Source organism: Thamnophis sirtalis, unplaced genomic scaffold (assembly GCF_051295495.1).
Source record: "Thamnophis sirtalis isolate CommonGarterSnake01/CBP01778 unplaced genomic scaffold, rThaSir2_p1.2 scaffold_7, whole genome shotgun sequence".
Classification (NCBI taxonomy): Eukaryota; Metazoa; Chordata; class Lepidosauria; order Squamata; family Natricidae; genus Thamnophis; species Thamnophis sirtalis.
In genome coordinates, this window is record NW_028261387.1 from 26,485,846 (window position 1) to 26,503,601 (window position 17,756).

The 17,756-nt window shown below is 36.6% G+C and overlaps 1 protein-coding gene across 1 annotated transcript in view; it reads right to left on the minus strand.

Annotated features, from left to right (window-relative positions):
• Positions 1-12,711: 12,711 nt before the first annotated feature.
• The window catches only part of PATJ (PATJ crumbs cell polarity complex component), a 159,312-nt gene continuing 154,267 nt past the window's right edge, over positions 12,712-17,756 (minus strand). Inside the window, exon 44 of the mRNA XM_087719579.1 lies at positions 12,712-14,752. Within this exon, the coding sequence (XP_087575705.1) occupies positions 14,606-14,752 (147 nt within the window). The 3' untranslated portion in view covers positions 12,712-14,605. The remainder of the gene's footprint in view (positions 14,753-17,756) is intronic.

Consider the following 17,756-nt stretch of genomic DNA (forward strand, 5'->3'; position numbering starts at 1 on the left):
TTTTTCATATTTACAACTGTGCAGCATCCCCATGGTCACATGATCAAAATCTGGGTGCTTGGCAACTGGTATGAATTTATGATAACCAGAGGTGAAATCAACTTACCTTTGCTACTGGTTCGCAAATGTGAGCACATGCACAGAGCAGAGCATAAAAAATGAGACGTGATGATGTCCAGGTGGGTGGGTGTTGTCTCCCACCACCACTGCTACTGTTTTGCCCAAACCGGATAGAAATGGCTGAACTGCACTGTCCTGGGATCATGTGATCACCATTTGTAACTTTCCCAGCTGGTTTCCAACAAGCAAAGTCAATGGGGGAAGCCAAATATGTTTAATGACCACATGATTCACTTAACAACTGCAGTGAGTTATTTAACAACTGTGACAAAAAGGTCGTAAAATGGAGCAAAACTGCCTTGATTAACAATGAAAATTGTTAATCAGCTGGGGGAGGACTACTTCTACAATTTCTTTTGTGTCTGATATAGAATCTGAAATAGCTTGAAGGCTTATTAGTATGCGGAGGAGACCAACAATCTAACTTCTTCAAACCTGCTTCACGCATTCTTCTTTTTCAGCATTTTCAAAATTACTCAACTTTGGAGCGAGCCAAAGTTGGAAGTGTTAGTGAGAGAAGCAGGAGAAAGCAGGAGGAGATTCTTGGCCTCAGATTTCTTGTACTAAATAAGATATTATTCTTTCATTAATCAAATTGATCCAAATGTAGACATATTAAGAATAGACATGTAAACACCAGTTGGACTTTAAAAAATTGGAACAGTCATCAGCTAAGAAACAAAATGATTGAATGTTGAACAAAACATAAGAGGGCAGTAACAGCTATTTCAAGGATGTCAAACATATTTATACATTTGAACAGCTGCTATCATTACGATGAAAGAAAGAAGCAATATATGCTGAGGGTTGAACTAAGAGTTATAAAAAGCTGCAGCATTCCTTGACCATAGACAATATCTGGAGTCGAAATATGTTATACATTGAGTCAGTTTGCATTGCTTTTTCATACCTTTACTTCATCTACCTGCTTTCCACTGATAAAACACATCCTTTTCACCAAAAACTCAAAGAAACTCTCCCTGTTTTTCTTGCTGTATGTTGCCAGCTGCTGAATAATTCAAGGGAAGGTTCCGGAACATGCTTAGTCCATGCTGAGAAAAACAACAGCTTGGGTGGCCATTACTACCTATGAAAAATGAATAACGATAGCTGAACTAGAAATTGTTCTTCTGTTTTTCTATTGATTTTTTAAAAGTTGTGTTTTTTTCTCATTTTCTTTTTAAAAACACACTTCTTTTAGAAAGGTTTATACATTTAAATCTTCCTGGTTAATTAATTAAATAAATTGCTAGCAGTTTTTTTTATAACACAGTTTTAAATTTCTGCAAGGGTGTAACAGTATTTAAATGTTGTTGTTAGTTGCGAAGTCGTGTCTGACCCATTGTGACCCGATGGAAAACATTCTTCCAGGCCTTTCTGTCCTCTACCATCCTCTGGAGTCCATTTAAGTTCACGTCAACTGCTTTGGTGATTCCATCCAGCCACTTCAATCTCTGTCGTTCCTTTCTTCTTTTGCCTTCAATCTTTCTCAGCATTAGGCTCTTCTCCAGTGAGAAGAGAAAAAATGTACTGTAGTACAATGATCACTATAACTAAACTAAATACATTACAGTATTTTTTATTGCATTCATTTATATCTCATCTAGCTGTATCCCCATAATCTCATCCTGCAAAGTAGAATGTTTTGAGAGTTACTGGCTCCAAATAACCAAGTTAATTCCATCATTAAACAGGACCTGAGACTGGATACAAGCCTAACATTTTAACTACTATTATCACTGCAATGGTACTTACATAACCCAATCATTTAATGAATTTTTAAAAAATCTCTCTTCACATTTGGTTGTCATGGTAAAAAGACCCAAAAGTATTGGGAAGAAATATATCAGAACTTCCATGAAATTTTGAAAAATAAACATGAATTGAAATCAAAAATATTTTTGTGAGGCATGACCTCAGGGAGCAGAAATGAAAGCATCATAATTTGTCATATGCTAACAGTGGCAAAAATCTACCAGACAAACTGAAAAAGTTGAAAAATCTTGCTGGTGGTACAAGAGCAAAACTGGAGAATATGCAGCAATGGAAAAATCATCTGTAAATACTTGTAATAAAAGATTATCCAAATTCAAGCAGAAATGTTCCCATGATATACAACATATTACATAGCAAGACAAATTAAAATATTTTGATTAATGTTTTTAAAGACAAAGAGAAACCAAGCAATAATTTAAATTAAAACAATTTAAATGGAAATGAGAAATAACTGCAGACGTTTAAGGCATAGTATAAAAATAAAAAATAAGGAGAAATAAAGAACAAAGAGGAGGTCTGCTTGGATGTTGTTCATAATGGCCACATTTTTTAAAATTTATTTTTTATTTATTTCTTAATCACTGTATTAAATTTACCTTTTGAATCCTTACTTCAACCCTCACTTCAAAGTAAAGGTTAAACAATAGTAATAATCACATTATTTTTATTTTAAATGGTAAATAACACGGAAGAATTGCAGATTAAACTGCTATGTGTATAATTAAACCTATACATGTAATTATTTATACATACATATAAAATGTTTTTGGGAAATGATGCAAATGTGAGCATCGATTATAAGTCTGTTTACAAGATAATATTTGAAGGCAAAAGGTCTGTAGAGATTTTCAGTCATCTAAGTCATGGTTGTCCCAAAGGTGCTTTTTCAGGAGGAAACTGGACTTTCTTTTCTTTTTCTTTTTCATCCAAGAAGCTTCTTCAGCTCCTTTCATTCCCCACTATCCTGTCAGTGCCGAAGAAGCTTCTTGGATGAGAAGCAAAACATCTTCAAAAGAAAAAACAAGAAAGTCCAGTTGTCTCCTGAAAAAGCAACTTTGGGATATGAAGGCAACTTTTTTTCTCTTTTTCTATTGTTTATAAGTTGTGTTGTCAGGTATAAAGCTATAGTTTACAGTTATTCATTTCATATGTGATGGAAAATATATTCATTTTTTTTTGTTCAAAAGCTGTACCTGAGTATTGAAGCTTTTATTAGAACCAGCCTGGTGGTTAAAAGACTAGTTTTGAAACAAGCAATTTTTCAGAAAAACCTGCATCGTTCATGTACCTAAAAGATGTACAGTAAAAGCACAGACAACCTATTTAAAATTGTTAAGGGCAGATTCCTACAGCAAATTGCCATGATATAAGCTCTAAGATATGTGAAGAATGCAAGCATCCGATCCATGGCTTAATGTGCGGTCTATTTGACTCAAAACCTCCAAGGGGAAAAAAAAGAACTGAGAGGCTCTCTAACTTAAAAATAAACAAAGTAGCTGGCCTCACTCTTCCTTGTATATTTTAAAACAGAAGGCAGCATTCTTTCCTCTCAAGATACAACAGCAAAATGACAGGAGACATTGAGCAATTTTCTACATGTCTTCAGCAGCTGCTATATTCAGGCATTTTTCTTTTCTTTTTTGGTCATAGTCCATTCTAAGAGAATGGTGTGAAGCAGTGTTTCTCAACCTTGACTGCTTGAAGATGTGTGGACTTCAACTCTTCATATGCATGCACAGCAGTGGTGGGATTCAAAATTTTTACTACAGGTTCTGTGGGCGTGGCTTCGTAGGTGTGGCTTGGCTTGGTGGGCATGTCAGGGGAAGGATACCACAAAATCTCCATTCTCTCCCTGCTCGTGGGGGAAGGATACTGCAAAATCCTTATTCCCTCCCCACCCCACTAACCTGCTTTTTAGCTCCGTTCTCCTGTGCAGGGCAACAAAAGAAGACCCAGCAATCAGCTGGGAGGTGGGGAGGCAGCAATAGACTGGCCATCAGCGCGGACTTGGGAGGCAGAAAATAAATTGGGGGCGGGGCCAGTCAGAGGTGGTATTTGCCAGTTCTCCGAACTACTCAAAATTTCTGCTACCAGTTCGCCCAAACCGATCAGAACCGGCTGAATACCACCTCTGATGGACAGACATTACACACATCCAACCAAACACCAGAATGAGGAACCTATAGTGGCAAGTTGAGAACAACACCATTGTGTTTGACTGAAGCATTTGGAGATAAATAATGAAAGGGAACCTAAATCGCATAGGCCTTGCTATTATTTAGCATTGAAATGGATTTAAAATACAGCTTCCCATTCTTCCAGAGTCAGAGAAGTAAACCAATATTCCAAACCATTTTGACATATATATATTGAATATATATATTCAACATTGTATTTTATTTATTTAGGCAATTTATCTAGCTACCCATCTTAGGCGAATAACTCTGGATGACTTGCAAACAAGCACATTTCTAGAAAAGAATTTTTTTTAAAAGGAAATGAAAAAAAAAGCATGTATACTATTCATATTCAACAGACGATTCTTTTAAAATGTCTGTTCTTAACATGAATGGAATACAAAATATTGTCAACTGCTCCACCTATTGACATTTTAGTAGAATGAGAATATTAAATATATACAGTATCTATATCTATCTACGCAGAGACACACAAACATGCACACACACATACGCATCATTATGCATTTTCTGTATTTGCATCCACTGTGTTAAAAACTAGGGATATCCAGTTTTATCCAAGGAGTCAAAAAGGTTAGGAATGAAATATCTAAAAACATGTAAAAAAGAGATGCAGTTTTGAACTGGCAATCATGAATCTAATTTCATTTTTTTAAAACCTTCCCCTTAATGGACATCGCTGCTGGAACCATTATAAAATGAAACAATCATACGGTTTGATATAATCACAAATCAATTGAATTGATGTGTGTTTGATAACAAAAAGCAAGTGTGTTTATGATAAAATAATTTTAAATGTGTGCAAGTGTTCTCTTTTTCAGCATCTACATTTAGCTAACAGGCATGGAAAACAAAACCTCATATTCACCTTCAGAAAACCTAATGCCCGTTGCTATTGTAAAAAATAAGATATATTCTTACTTTTACATCTACAATTTACATGTATAATTTAAAATATTATTACTGCATTATAAATATTAAAATGGCCAATTGTATATAAAAAGGAAGAAAAAAACACAATGCGTGTGTGCGCGCACCCACCCACACACAAACAAAATACATAGAAAAAATTAAGAGCAAACCTCCACCCATTAGAAATGATGTGTAAGAATGGAACTTTAAATTATATTGATAAATGCAGAAGCTGAAACACTGCATATACTGTATCTTCAAGAAATTAATGATTAGATATACCAGGTTGTTACATAACCTACTGAATGTAGGTTAGGCTCTGTTTAACATCTGTTTGAAGTTACAACAATGATAAATAAGTGACTTTGCAACCAGTCCTTGAATTTACAACCTTTGCAGGTCTGTGAGGCAAAGGAAAACTGGAGTAAGGTTATAAGCATCATCATAGTTTAACTTAGCAACTGCTTCACTTAATGGCCAGTCCCACTTGTGGTTGCTATATGAGGATTACCTGTACTTTAATGTAAGAATTATTTAAAACTTCTTCCATAATTCTTAGTCCAGCTGTTTTATTTTTCCCTCCGTTTTTAAATTTATCACTTTTGTCTGTCAGTACATTTTGGACAACTCTGAACAAAATTCCTTGAAAGGGAGTAGGAAGAGTGCTCTAAGAATCTCTTCTTTAGTTGTATTTCATAATTTTATTTTTGTGTCTGAGGCAGGTAATTGAAAGCCACATGGCCTATTCCTTCGAAATAAAAAAAGTAGCATATGATTATCACAATTAATTAAAAAGCCTCTATATACTCACAAAGAACTTAAACACTTTCAGCAGCTGTTGGCTTCCCTGGAAGGATTGACAGTGTGGTGTCATTTGTATGTTTATTTGCCAATTAAGAAATGTATATGTATATTAATGTCTAATCTAATGAAGAGAAGGACTATGAGTGACTTGATAGCGGTGTTACAGTATCTAAGGGGCTGCTACAGATAACCTATTCTCCAAAGCACCTGGAGGAAAAAGAAGAAATGGATGGAAACTAATCAAGGAGAGACCCAACCTAGAAATAAGGAGAAATTTCCAGAAAGTGAGAACAATTAATCAGTGGAATAGCTTGCCTTCAGAAGTTGTGGATACATCATTGCAGGTTTTAAGAGGAGATGGGACAACTATTTGTCTGAGATGTTATAGGGTCTCCTGATTCTGCAGGGGTTGGACCTGAAGACTCCAAGCTGCCAAATCTGTTATTCTATATATTTTTCAAAGCCTGCATTCATTTTTACAAGCTCCTCAAAAGAATAAATGAGAGAGATCCTAGAAAGCATTCATGGTTTGTAACACAAGAGTCACACATTTCTGGCAGAATGCTAAGACAGATAAAACTGTCTTGATTAAAAGTGAGACTACAAGTCAATTTCGCAGAAGAGAAATGGCTTTAAAATAAGATATCAGAGTTAGTCAAGAAGCACTGAATTGTTTCAGAAGTGGGAAGGAAATGGGAAGAGTATTCTGACAAGAAGGGCAGCCTCTGAAAATGTCATCAAACAATAATAAATTTCTACCTTTGCAAGGTTGGGCATTTGACCCAACTACATGCAAGTAACATTTCTGTGCTTCTGGCCTGCTTTCTTATTTATTTCTTGTTCCTGTTCCTGCTTCTCTTTCTCTGTGTCCTATGAGATGGCAGCAACAGAGGGACAGAAAAAAGAAGGAAGATGGCATTAAACCAGCCCCACTTCCAGGGTCACCTAAAGCCCTAAGAGGTTTAGTTTTATCATCTTCCTCCTTTCGAATTATGGAACGTCTTTACATTTTTCACATCACAAATTATTTGGTCCTTTTAAGGCAAGGCAGGCAACGGACTTCTGGAGAAAATGTGGTAGCTTCTGTGGTCTTTCCAGACTCAGAAAACTCAGAAAAATAGTACAGGCTAAAATAACTTTCATTTTTTTTAAAAAGCAATACATTTACCCTCAAACCCAATATCTGATGACTTATGGGCATGCCCACCACATTTTCATGGTAACACTCAAGAATGTTACCCAGCCACTTCAGCAAAATCAGTTCAATTTTTTAAAATGGAGGACCACAAAGGGTGTACAGGTGAAACTCGAAAAATTAGAATATCATGCAAAAGTTCATTTATTTCAGTAATGCAACTTAAAAGGTGAAACTACCGTAATATATGAGATAAGACTCATTACATGCAAAGCAAGATAGTTCAAGCGGTGATTTGTCATAATTGTGATGTTTATGGCATACAGCTCATGAAAACCCTAAATCCACCATATCAGAAAATTAGAATATTACATGCAATCAATAAAACAAGGATTGTACATAGAACAATATCGGACCTCTGAGAAGTATAAGCATGCATATGTAATCAGTACTTGGTTTGGGCACTTTTTGCAGCAATTACTGCCTCAGTGCTGTATCAAGGCAGATTAATAAAAAGTTATGTGGAAGGGGAAAGTGTTGAAGAAAAAGGTGCACAAGCAGCAAGGATGACCGCAGCCTGGAGAGGATTGTCAGGAAAAGGCCATTCAAAAGTGTTGGGGACTTTTACAAGGAGTGGACTGAGGCTGGAGTCAGTGCATCAAGAGCCACAGACAGATCCTGGACACGGGCTTCAAATGTCGTATTCCTCTTGCCAAGCCGCTCCTGAACAACAAACAACGTCAGAAGCGTCTTACCTGGGCTAAAGAAAAACAGACCTGGTCTGTTGCTCAGTGGTCCAAAGTCCTCTTTTCTAATGAGAGCAACTTTTGCATCTCATTTGGAAACCAAGGACCCAGAGTATGGAGGAAGAATGGACAGGCACATACTGCAAGATGCTTGAAGTCCAGCATGAAGTTTCCATAGTCTGTGATGATTTGTAGAGCCATGTCATCTGCTCGTGTTGGTCCACTGTGCTTCATTAAGTCCAGGTCAACGCAGCCGTCTACCAAGAGATTTTGGAGCACTTCATGCTTCCTTCCGCAGACGAGCTTTATGGGGATGCTGACTTCATTTTCCAGCAGGACTTGGCATCTGCCCACACTGCCGAAAGCACCAAAAACTGGTTCAATGACCCTGGGATTACTGTCCTTGATTGGCCAGCAAGCACTGCCTGTTGCTCAGTTTCCTCACCTCTTACCCATTCAGGAATTGGGGTTTGAAAGAGCACCCTTAGCAACAATTCCATTTGCCATTTCAGGTATGTTCCTCCACCCCAACGTCAACTGTTTCACTACATCCAAATACTAAGTAGGCTTGATCCTGCTTCCCTCTCTTTAAAACTCCCTAATCCCCACTTTTCCTTAAAAAAATCTTGATCCCAGGGAATAAGCCATGACTTTACATACTCTGCTCCCATGGGCAAACCTGGACCCCTACAATCTTCATCCACTCTTCCCCATAAATATTTGGTATATAATAGGCCAGATACCCCTCCCTTTGTAGGAAGTTAGCACCCACCCCTCTCCTAGGAAAATGAGATACTTTAGAAAACATTAAAAGGGCAGAATATTTCCCCTAAAAGGGAGGCAGAAACTCAGCACCCTACAACTTTGTCAATGGCCATGAAGGCCTGAGCCAGGCTATTCTACATAACAAAGATCTACCTCCTTCAGGCAGAGCCATAGTAGTAATTGCCCAAAGCCCTTATCATTACATCATTGCCCAGCAAGACTCAACCAAGCTTGGCGCTCAGGACAGCCTACAGAGTTGCCGCTGCATGGCCCCATGTGAGTCTGACAACCAATCAGAACCCAAGCTCAAATTCAAAAGCCCAAAGAGGGCATAAAACCCAGGTATTCTCAGCATCTCTTCCCTTCCCCCCCCAGGACCTGAAACCATGTGGTCCTGTCCATTATCAATAAATCTTCTTTCCAAGCAACTTCCATGAATCCAGTGTCTTTTTTCCCCACTTGGAACTGAACCCAGAAGGACATTTCTTCCAACGCCTTCACTGAGCTAACATGGGCAGATGCCTCCACATATAATGGAAGCAAGTTACTCTCTGCTTGCCTTTCCAAACGAATTTCCTAGGAAATACGATTGTCTACTGAAACTTGATCATGGTCCTTCGAAAGGCAGCTGGGCAAGTCAAAATGAAAAAGATAAGCTCATAGGCTAATAGCTCATCAATCAGGATTGCATAAAGATATGGATTTTTTAATGGTATTTTTAACAACAGCTCCAGGGAAACTAAATCCAAAGTTAATGGGAATCTTTATATTTAATTAATCCCATTGTTTCAAAACCTGCGTCAAAGGTACTTTAGTTCAAAACTATACAAGCTGCCTCCATTTCTTGATGGGGGGAAAAGTGCCAAAGTTGCTGGAGGAAAAATGCAAATGAACTAGATAGAAGTCAAATTGCGACCTTAAAAAAGCCCTGGGGATGATGGGAAAATAATCCAAAACATCTGTTCTGCTTGGAATTTCCCATTAAAGCTATGGTACCCTGAAGCTGAAAAGGTTTGCTTAAAAGGAAGCAGAGACATGATATGAGAGAATGTGCGGAGTTCAGAAAATAACCCAACGTTGGATGTAAACAACCAAGACATAAGGCAGGAGTTTGTAGTCCAGGATGCACAATGTTCAGTGAAAAAGAGATTCACGAATTTAAATCATAATCAACTAAGAAATAAAAGATTGTGTGCCATTCTGGGAGTTGAAGTCCACAAGTTCGGAGACTCTTTTCCTATAGAAACCAGTGCAGTTCTTGCTTTTTTGCCTTGTGATGGGGGTTTGACAAGCTGTCTTACTTTGGACCTGATGTGATATTATTCAGATTAACTTTAAGATACCAGCAATTTTGGTAATAGAGGTCATAAGCACTGAATTCTCTCAAGGTATTCATTCTGCATGAGTTCTAGTCCCGCCTTAGACATGACAGCTGGCTGGGTGACCTTGGAGCCAATCACTTGTCTCTGTCCAACTTACTTCGTAGAGTTGTTTGTGTGTGGAAAATAGGAAGAAGTATTTTGTATGTTTACTACCTTGACTTATGTATAAAGTAATAAAGGCAGGATTTTTAAAAATAAAATCAAATAAATAAAGTATTAATCAGTCATATGTTGTGAGGATTGCACCAGGATGCTACTTCAAGGGTCTTTCTATATTGCACTTCCGTAATAACAAATTTGATTCAATTAATAGTATGGAATTCATCTGCATTGCAGTTGAAATTTGGGACAGTGGTATTATTATTCATTTATAAAATTTAATTTAATTTAACAGCATAAAATAAATTGCTAAATGATTATATGATTTAAGATACATTATATATTGAATATACACATTAAATTTTCCCTCCAAATTAAAACAAATGGATGCATTAAAAATGCTTTCAAAGCATCTTTTAATAATAATAATAATAATAATAATAATAATAATAATAATAATAATAACGAAATTCAAGGACAAGGGCACAAACCAGCAGTGGTAATTCCAGTGGTAATTGGCACACTGGGTGCTATTCCAAAAGCACTGGAATTACATTTAAAACAGTTAAAAAGTGACAAAATCACCATCAGTCAAATGCAAAAAGCTGCACTGCTTGGATCTGCACGCATATTACGAAAATACGTTACGACGTCCTAGGCCCCTGGGTGGGGCCCGACTAGTAACCAATGCCAAATCTGGCGAAACAACTGGCCGCTGTGATACAATTGTATAATAATAATAATAATATTTAGAAACTGAAATTTGAAAAGAATTTTGCTCCACTGATTTTATTGTAAAATCTCAGCAGTGAGCTTGCTGACTCTTCCATTGTTCAACATTTGTCAAACTAGAGCCACAGTAATAGGATATCTAGGTCCTGGACTCTGGTTTCTGCCAGGATCAAAGAGTTTAATGCATGGACATCTCATTTTGGCAGATTTAAGACTTCAACTATGCTAGCTGGGGAATTCTGGGAGTTGAATTCCACAAGTCTTAATGTTGTAAAGGTTGCCCCGCCTTGTTTTAATGCATTGTTATATATGATTTATACTAAAATTGTTTTAGATGCTCATTTCTTATTAATTATCCTTTTTAAACAGATGTTCCAAACTGAAAAATGATACATCTGTCCACTTTTATAGACAGTGAAGGAAAACTGAACTAGCAGCTTGCTGTTTACAGAGATTTGAGAGGGCTGTATATGCTGATTGTATGTCTCTGTGAAAGTCAAAAATCTGAATTGCTGATTACTTGCAAGAGGATTGTGTTTGATACATGGCTGGTAGAATATAAACGTTGGTTTATTAAGTTACTTGAACAAATGGGCTAGAGTTTGCCTAACACTCAAATTAAGCATATAGGAGAAAAAAGCCTGTTCTTTTCTATTAAGTTCAATGTCGTTTTCTATGTATACATTCAAGAAATAGATACCTTGCCCCTCAGCATTTGAAATGCTGCCCCAGTGTCAGTTAAAAGCTTTATTCCCTCCTTCTTCAACTTGTTTTTTTTTTTTTTAGAAATGACTCCCACACACATTTTATTTTATTTCGCATTTATTTTGTTGGATTTATAGTCTGCCTTTTGCATAGCAGCTCACAGTATTGATAGATTTAATTATCATGTAATCGTCCACATACTAAGAGGGTGCACAAAATGAAGGAACATATTTTCTAAGATTTTTTTTAAAGTTTTGGTAAAAGGGTACCTGAAACAGCTACATAATTGAACATAATTAAAAAGAAACAGCTATGATTTTGCTTCAGCCCAGCCCATGAATAATGATACGCTTAAAAAAAGAATTTCTGTAGCCAAGATTTGACAATCACGTTAGCCAATAATACAGCAGGCATGAGGTCCAGCCTTGTTGTTTAGAACCATTTTGAATTTAAGGGAAAATGATTCAGAGCTAGATCTAAGTCTTTCATTCTTACCTATTTTAAATGTATTACTCTGAAAAAAAAAAGCAATAAGGAGAGGTGCACTGAACTGATGCCAACTTTAGTGTGATATAACACCTACACACAAATAGTCAAATACAACTTTATAAGTTGATTCAAACTTTATGTTCCCAACATAAAAAGAAGAAGAAATACCCTCTCAGTTCTTTAAAATAGACCTCAGGAAAATATTGCCTATATATTAATATATTAGCACTGCCCACTATTCCTAATAAATAATATTTATGATTATCCTCCGCAAATTTTTAATCACTCACAATATTGACTTGTTTTCCCCATTTTTGCAATTGGCTGTCATTTTTAACTTTTACTCCTGTATTATATTTTGGGTCAAATATGATGGGATAGACTATTTCCCAGGATGTACATTCTTCTGTTCTAAAACGTGTCTGGACAATATCACTAAATGGCTTAGTCTTTGCATTAATAATTGGATAGAATCAGCAAGTTTCCCATGCTTTTTTTTTTTTTTGCTTAAGTCTGAGTGATACAAAAGTTGTGCCATGCTTGGATTTTTAAGCCTTTCTCCATAGTCATATTAAAAGTTTATTTGTTGGCAAAGACCAAAATAATCTGTAATATCATAGTTATGTTTTTGTGAATGGGTGCAGTGTTAATTCCTTCCCACCATGCCACCATTCTTTATGCAAGTGAACTTTATTAAGAATCTTTGGAATTCATAAAACATTTTATTTTATACACAAACATACAGTAGGTATCACCGCCCCTCGTAGAAATTAGCAGCATTATCAAAATCTAAAACCCATAAAATCTCCGAAAGACAAAGATTTCTGCTTAAACAACTGAGGCTATACACACTTAAGTAATTCCCATTTATCTCTGAAGGATGTGACAGATGGAAAACCTCCAACCAGATTGTGCTTTTGAATGTTTACATATAGCACTGACTTCCCCACTTCATCAACAATTTATCTGCAGGTTGCAATGCGGTTTGTTTGGGGTTGGTTTTTTTTTGGTATATTGGGTTTTTCTGACAGCGCTATATGAAACACATAAAAAGTGTAAATTATAAGCAGCAATGAGGTGATCTCCCATCTGAGCTAGAAAACATGCACATTATTTTAGCACATAAGCCCAACATCCCCTTCATCAGAAATCTGTGAAAAGAAGCTCCACTGTTGGCATCACAGTTAAAAGAATGATTATATCCATTTAAAATATACATTCTTGACCAATCATTGGATTTGGATTACAATTCTTAAACAAATTAACATCTTTCATACCTTCAAGAATATCCATGTGTAAATCATGCATGAATATCCAGTGTAAATCTAAGCATAACCTGACAATATCAAATGCCCTCAAGTCTTAAAAAGAATTAGTGAGTTTTCATCGTGGCCCTTTTCACTTGCATTTCATATAAATATCATTAATTTGGACATTGAGTAGAAACCCTTTAAAATCAGTTTAATCAGCTTTCAGGCACTATTCATGGAATATGCATAGCTATTGCTATATTCCAATAGCTTAATGCACTTTGTGATTCTCTAGATCCAAAGACAGAACATGAAAACATAGACATTATTCTTAACAAGACATGCCACTTCTTTTTTCACCACTACTTATTCATCTTGGCATAGTTAAGAGACATACTTTTTTTTAAAACAAGATGATCTTATTGCATTCTAATTACATCATAACAGTAGACATATTTTACAGAAGCTGCAGAATTTTAAATAGAAAATTGCTATTTTATTTAATGGTGAGACATAAATGTCAGAATTTGATCATGGTAGATCATGTTTACAATTCGCTATAATATTATCATTATAAATAATAAGTAGCCTTAATTCCAAATTAAGGCTCACTTTCATTCATTTCACTGGAGTTACGCTTTACATCAGAGGTTGGTAACCATGGACCCTTTATGACATGTGAACTTCAATTCCCAGAATTCCTGAGCCAGCATGGCTCAGGAATTCTGGGACTTGAAGTCCACAAACCATAAAGAGACCATCGTTCCCCACCCCTGCTTTACACAGTACAAATTATTTCCACTATTTAACTAGCTGTCCAGAGATAGGAACTTCTAAAGATTCTTGCCAATCTATCAAGGATTTTCTAAAATCAAAAAATGAATAAGGACAAGTTTAAAATTTACTTGCCATGGTTATAACTAACTTACATATATTTAACCAGAGAGATTAGACATGACGACTGGCACTTCATCGTTAGAAATCCATATGCAATTAATTTTCCAATGGAGAATTTGGTGTCATTATTCAAAAAAGCTGTAATTGAATTATGTTTTAATGTTTTCTGGCACGGCTAAAAAATTTGACAATCAAACCATGAACGAGATAAAAAGTCAATCAGTATTTCTATCTGTTCATTAGAAGGGAACAAACAAACGGCCACATTCTTTCTTGTATAAATGCTAATTTTAGTTTCCTGATTGTATTTCCTACTAAGAGATAATGATTATGGACAAAGGAAGGAATCAAAAGCCCATTCAAGAGAACCCGGTAGGGATGAGATGTAGGATTAAGGCTTTCACAAATAGCTTCAATGACAAGACATAATGGACCACTACAATGGTCGTAGCTGCATAGCAACATTCTTAATAATATGTGCTAATTTTAGCTGGAGTTGGGTTGCCATCTGACAAGGATTGTAGATCATTTTATAGCAGCTCTAGCAATGCTCAGAAATAATTGCATCCAGCCCAAACTGCCTTTGCAGCAAAGCTCATGGCAAGACTGTTAATGTCACTTCCCCCTTTTGGTGCTTCAGAATAGTTACGGCTTGCTCATGAGTCACACCTTCAAGAGACTGTCCATTAACAGCTAAAATCTGATCACCACGCTTCAGTCTGCCATCATCTGCAGCTGCTCCCTGGAAAGAAAAAAACAGACCAGAATCATCAGCCAAGCAATGTTTTGGGACTAAAATTGTAGAAAACAAATTATAGTGAACAGGAGATGGCAAAGCGGCCTTAGGATGACTTTCTTCAACCATTGGGGATATATTGGGATTACAGTTCCAACAAAATGCCTACTCAGTGGGAATAATTTAGTGCTAGATCATGTGAGACTGAATCAGAAAGGCTAAACTGGAGGGCTCTTGGTTGGGAAAACTTTTCCTTGTTATAGACAAAACTTTTCTTTGTTATAGTCAAATTTACATTGTACAGGTAACTTACCAATTTTGACATGATTATCTCCCTCACAGAAAGTGATACATTGACATGCATAGATCTAATCACGAAGCTCACATACACATTGTGTACTGAAACTGGGAACAGATGGTGTAAACTGAATGGAATATTCCAAGTGTGGCCTTACAAGGGCATTATAAATACCACTTTATAATGCCTTGGTAAGGCCACACTTGGAATACTGCATTCAGTTTTGGTCGCCACGATGTAGAAAAGATGTGGAGACCCTGGAAAGAGTGCAGAGAAGAGGAACAAAGATGGTTAGGGGACTGAAGACTAAAACATATGAAGAACGGTTGCAGGAACTGGGTATGCCTAGTTTAATGAAAAGAAGGACTAGGGGAGACATGATAGCAGTGTTCTAATATCTCAGGGGTTGCCACAAAGAAGAGGGAGTCAAACTATTCTCCAAGGCACCTGAAGGTGGAACAAGAAACAATGGGTGGAAACTAATCAAGGAGAGAAGCAACTTAGAACTGAGGAGAAATTTCCTGACAGTTAGAACAATTAATCAGTAGAACAGCTTGCCTCCAGAAGTTGTGAATGCCCCAACACTGGAAGTCTTTAAGAAAATGTTGGATAGCCATTTGTCTGGAATGGTCTAGGGTTTCCTGCCTCGGCAGGGGGTTGGACTAGAAGACCTCCAAGGTCCCTTCCGACTCTGCTATTGTATTATCCCACAATTCTTTTCTTTAAAATAACAAAAAGCATCAACTGTGTGAACTCAAAATGCTGATGGTTAGGCTTTCACAGGCACATCCTTCCACATAAATCTTAGCAATAGCAATAGCAGTTAGACTTATATACCGCTTCATAGGGCTTTCAGCCCTCTCTAAGCGGTTTACAGAGTCAGCATATTGCCCCCAACAACAATCCGGGTCCTCATTTTACCCACCTCGGAAGGATGGAAGGCTGAGTCAACCCTGAGCCGGTGAGATTTGAACAGCCGAACTGCAGAACTGCAGTCAGCTGAAGTAGCCTGCAGTGCTGCATTTAACCACTGCGCCACCTCGGCTCAGCTCATATCTTCCATATGAAAATCAATACTTATTTTTCTGGAAGTTGAGTCATGGCCATTGGACTTCTTTTCTTGAAGAATGTTTCAAACCAAAAAAGAAAAGAAGTTCTGTTGCTATGACACAACTTCCAGACAACTCAAACTGGATGACTGAGAATCTTCATCGACCATACTTATTTTTAATTGTATGGAATTAAATAAACACCTGACATAACAGGTGAACATTTTTCGACTGCCCAGATTCTACAGTTATCCTCCTTTTTCTTTTCCAAGATTTTTTTTGGTTATGGATAGGACAATCATTTCTCTTATTCCACATCTCATAATTTCTGTCGACAATCTGTATAGGAAAAAACCCTATTTCGATTTCTAATGTACATTGCATACCAGACCAAAGGTAAACATATTACAAATGCATAATACTGTACATTATCTACTTAAATATACTTGCAATAAAATAAAAAATAAATTTTAGTAAAAACATGTCCACCAGAAGGAAGAAGCAAGGAGATATTAAAAGGCTTTTCATTCTGATCTTTGCATCATGTTACCTTGTTTACTTGTCTTTGGTTCATTTGGAATTTCAGATATTTTAAATGAACTGTATTAAATTAACATGATTTGCCCCATTAATGTTCATTGCTCATTGCATAGATTTATTCTGAGCACAGTGTTTGAGGGGGATAAGGCAATATAATCAGTTGCAACCTCTTTGGAATAGAATTATAATGGTATTGAAAAAAAGGGAATTACAACTGGTCCTTGCACTTACGACTGTTTCAGCATGCCCATGATCACCTGATCAAAATTTGGATACTTGGCAGCCAGCATGCATTTACAATGATTGCAATGTCCCAGGGTTATGTGATCGCCATTCGCGACCTTTCTAGATGGCTTCCAACAAACAAAATCATTTGGGGGGGGGAGGTGGTTGTGCTTAAGGACTGTGTAGTTCACTTAACAACTGCAGTGATTCACTTAACAACTGTGACAGAAACTTTTGTAAAATTAGATGTGACTCAATAACCACAGAAACTGATTGTTGAACAACAGAAATGGTGGGTATTAATTGTGGTTGTAAATTGAGATTATCTGTAGTTTTCTTGTAAAATCAGACTAGGCCTCTGTCTGATAATAGTCCTTATCCTAGGTTTTGTTTGAATGTTTGGCAGTTTTTTTTTGTGACATTTGTTTTCTTCGTGATGCCTGTTAATCTATGTAACTTGTATATTTTAATGAGTTACAGTATGTTATTTTGCTATACTGTTTTATTATTTTACTCTTCTTATTAAGAGAGGAAAATAGGAATGTTAATTTTTCAGTCCTATTGGACAGGCATGCCATTTGAGTCCAATTAAGTAAATCATCAAAAGTAAACTGATTAGGAATAAGATATACAATTTATATGTGTGCTTTGGGGTATTTCCTGACTGAATAAATAACCTATGGAAGGTTAAGATATTTCAGTGGTAAAGATTAACAGTGGTATCACCACATGTTCCTGCTCCAGGCTGAACTAATTCCTTCTGCAACTGTTTCTTAAAATGTACACAATATTTCCACAAGTAGCATGGCCCTTTAAGTGAAACTCTTAATAGCGTAGAGAATGTACACAATATTTAAAACATAAACAGACCTAGAGGGCCCAGTACTTTGTCCCAAAA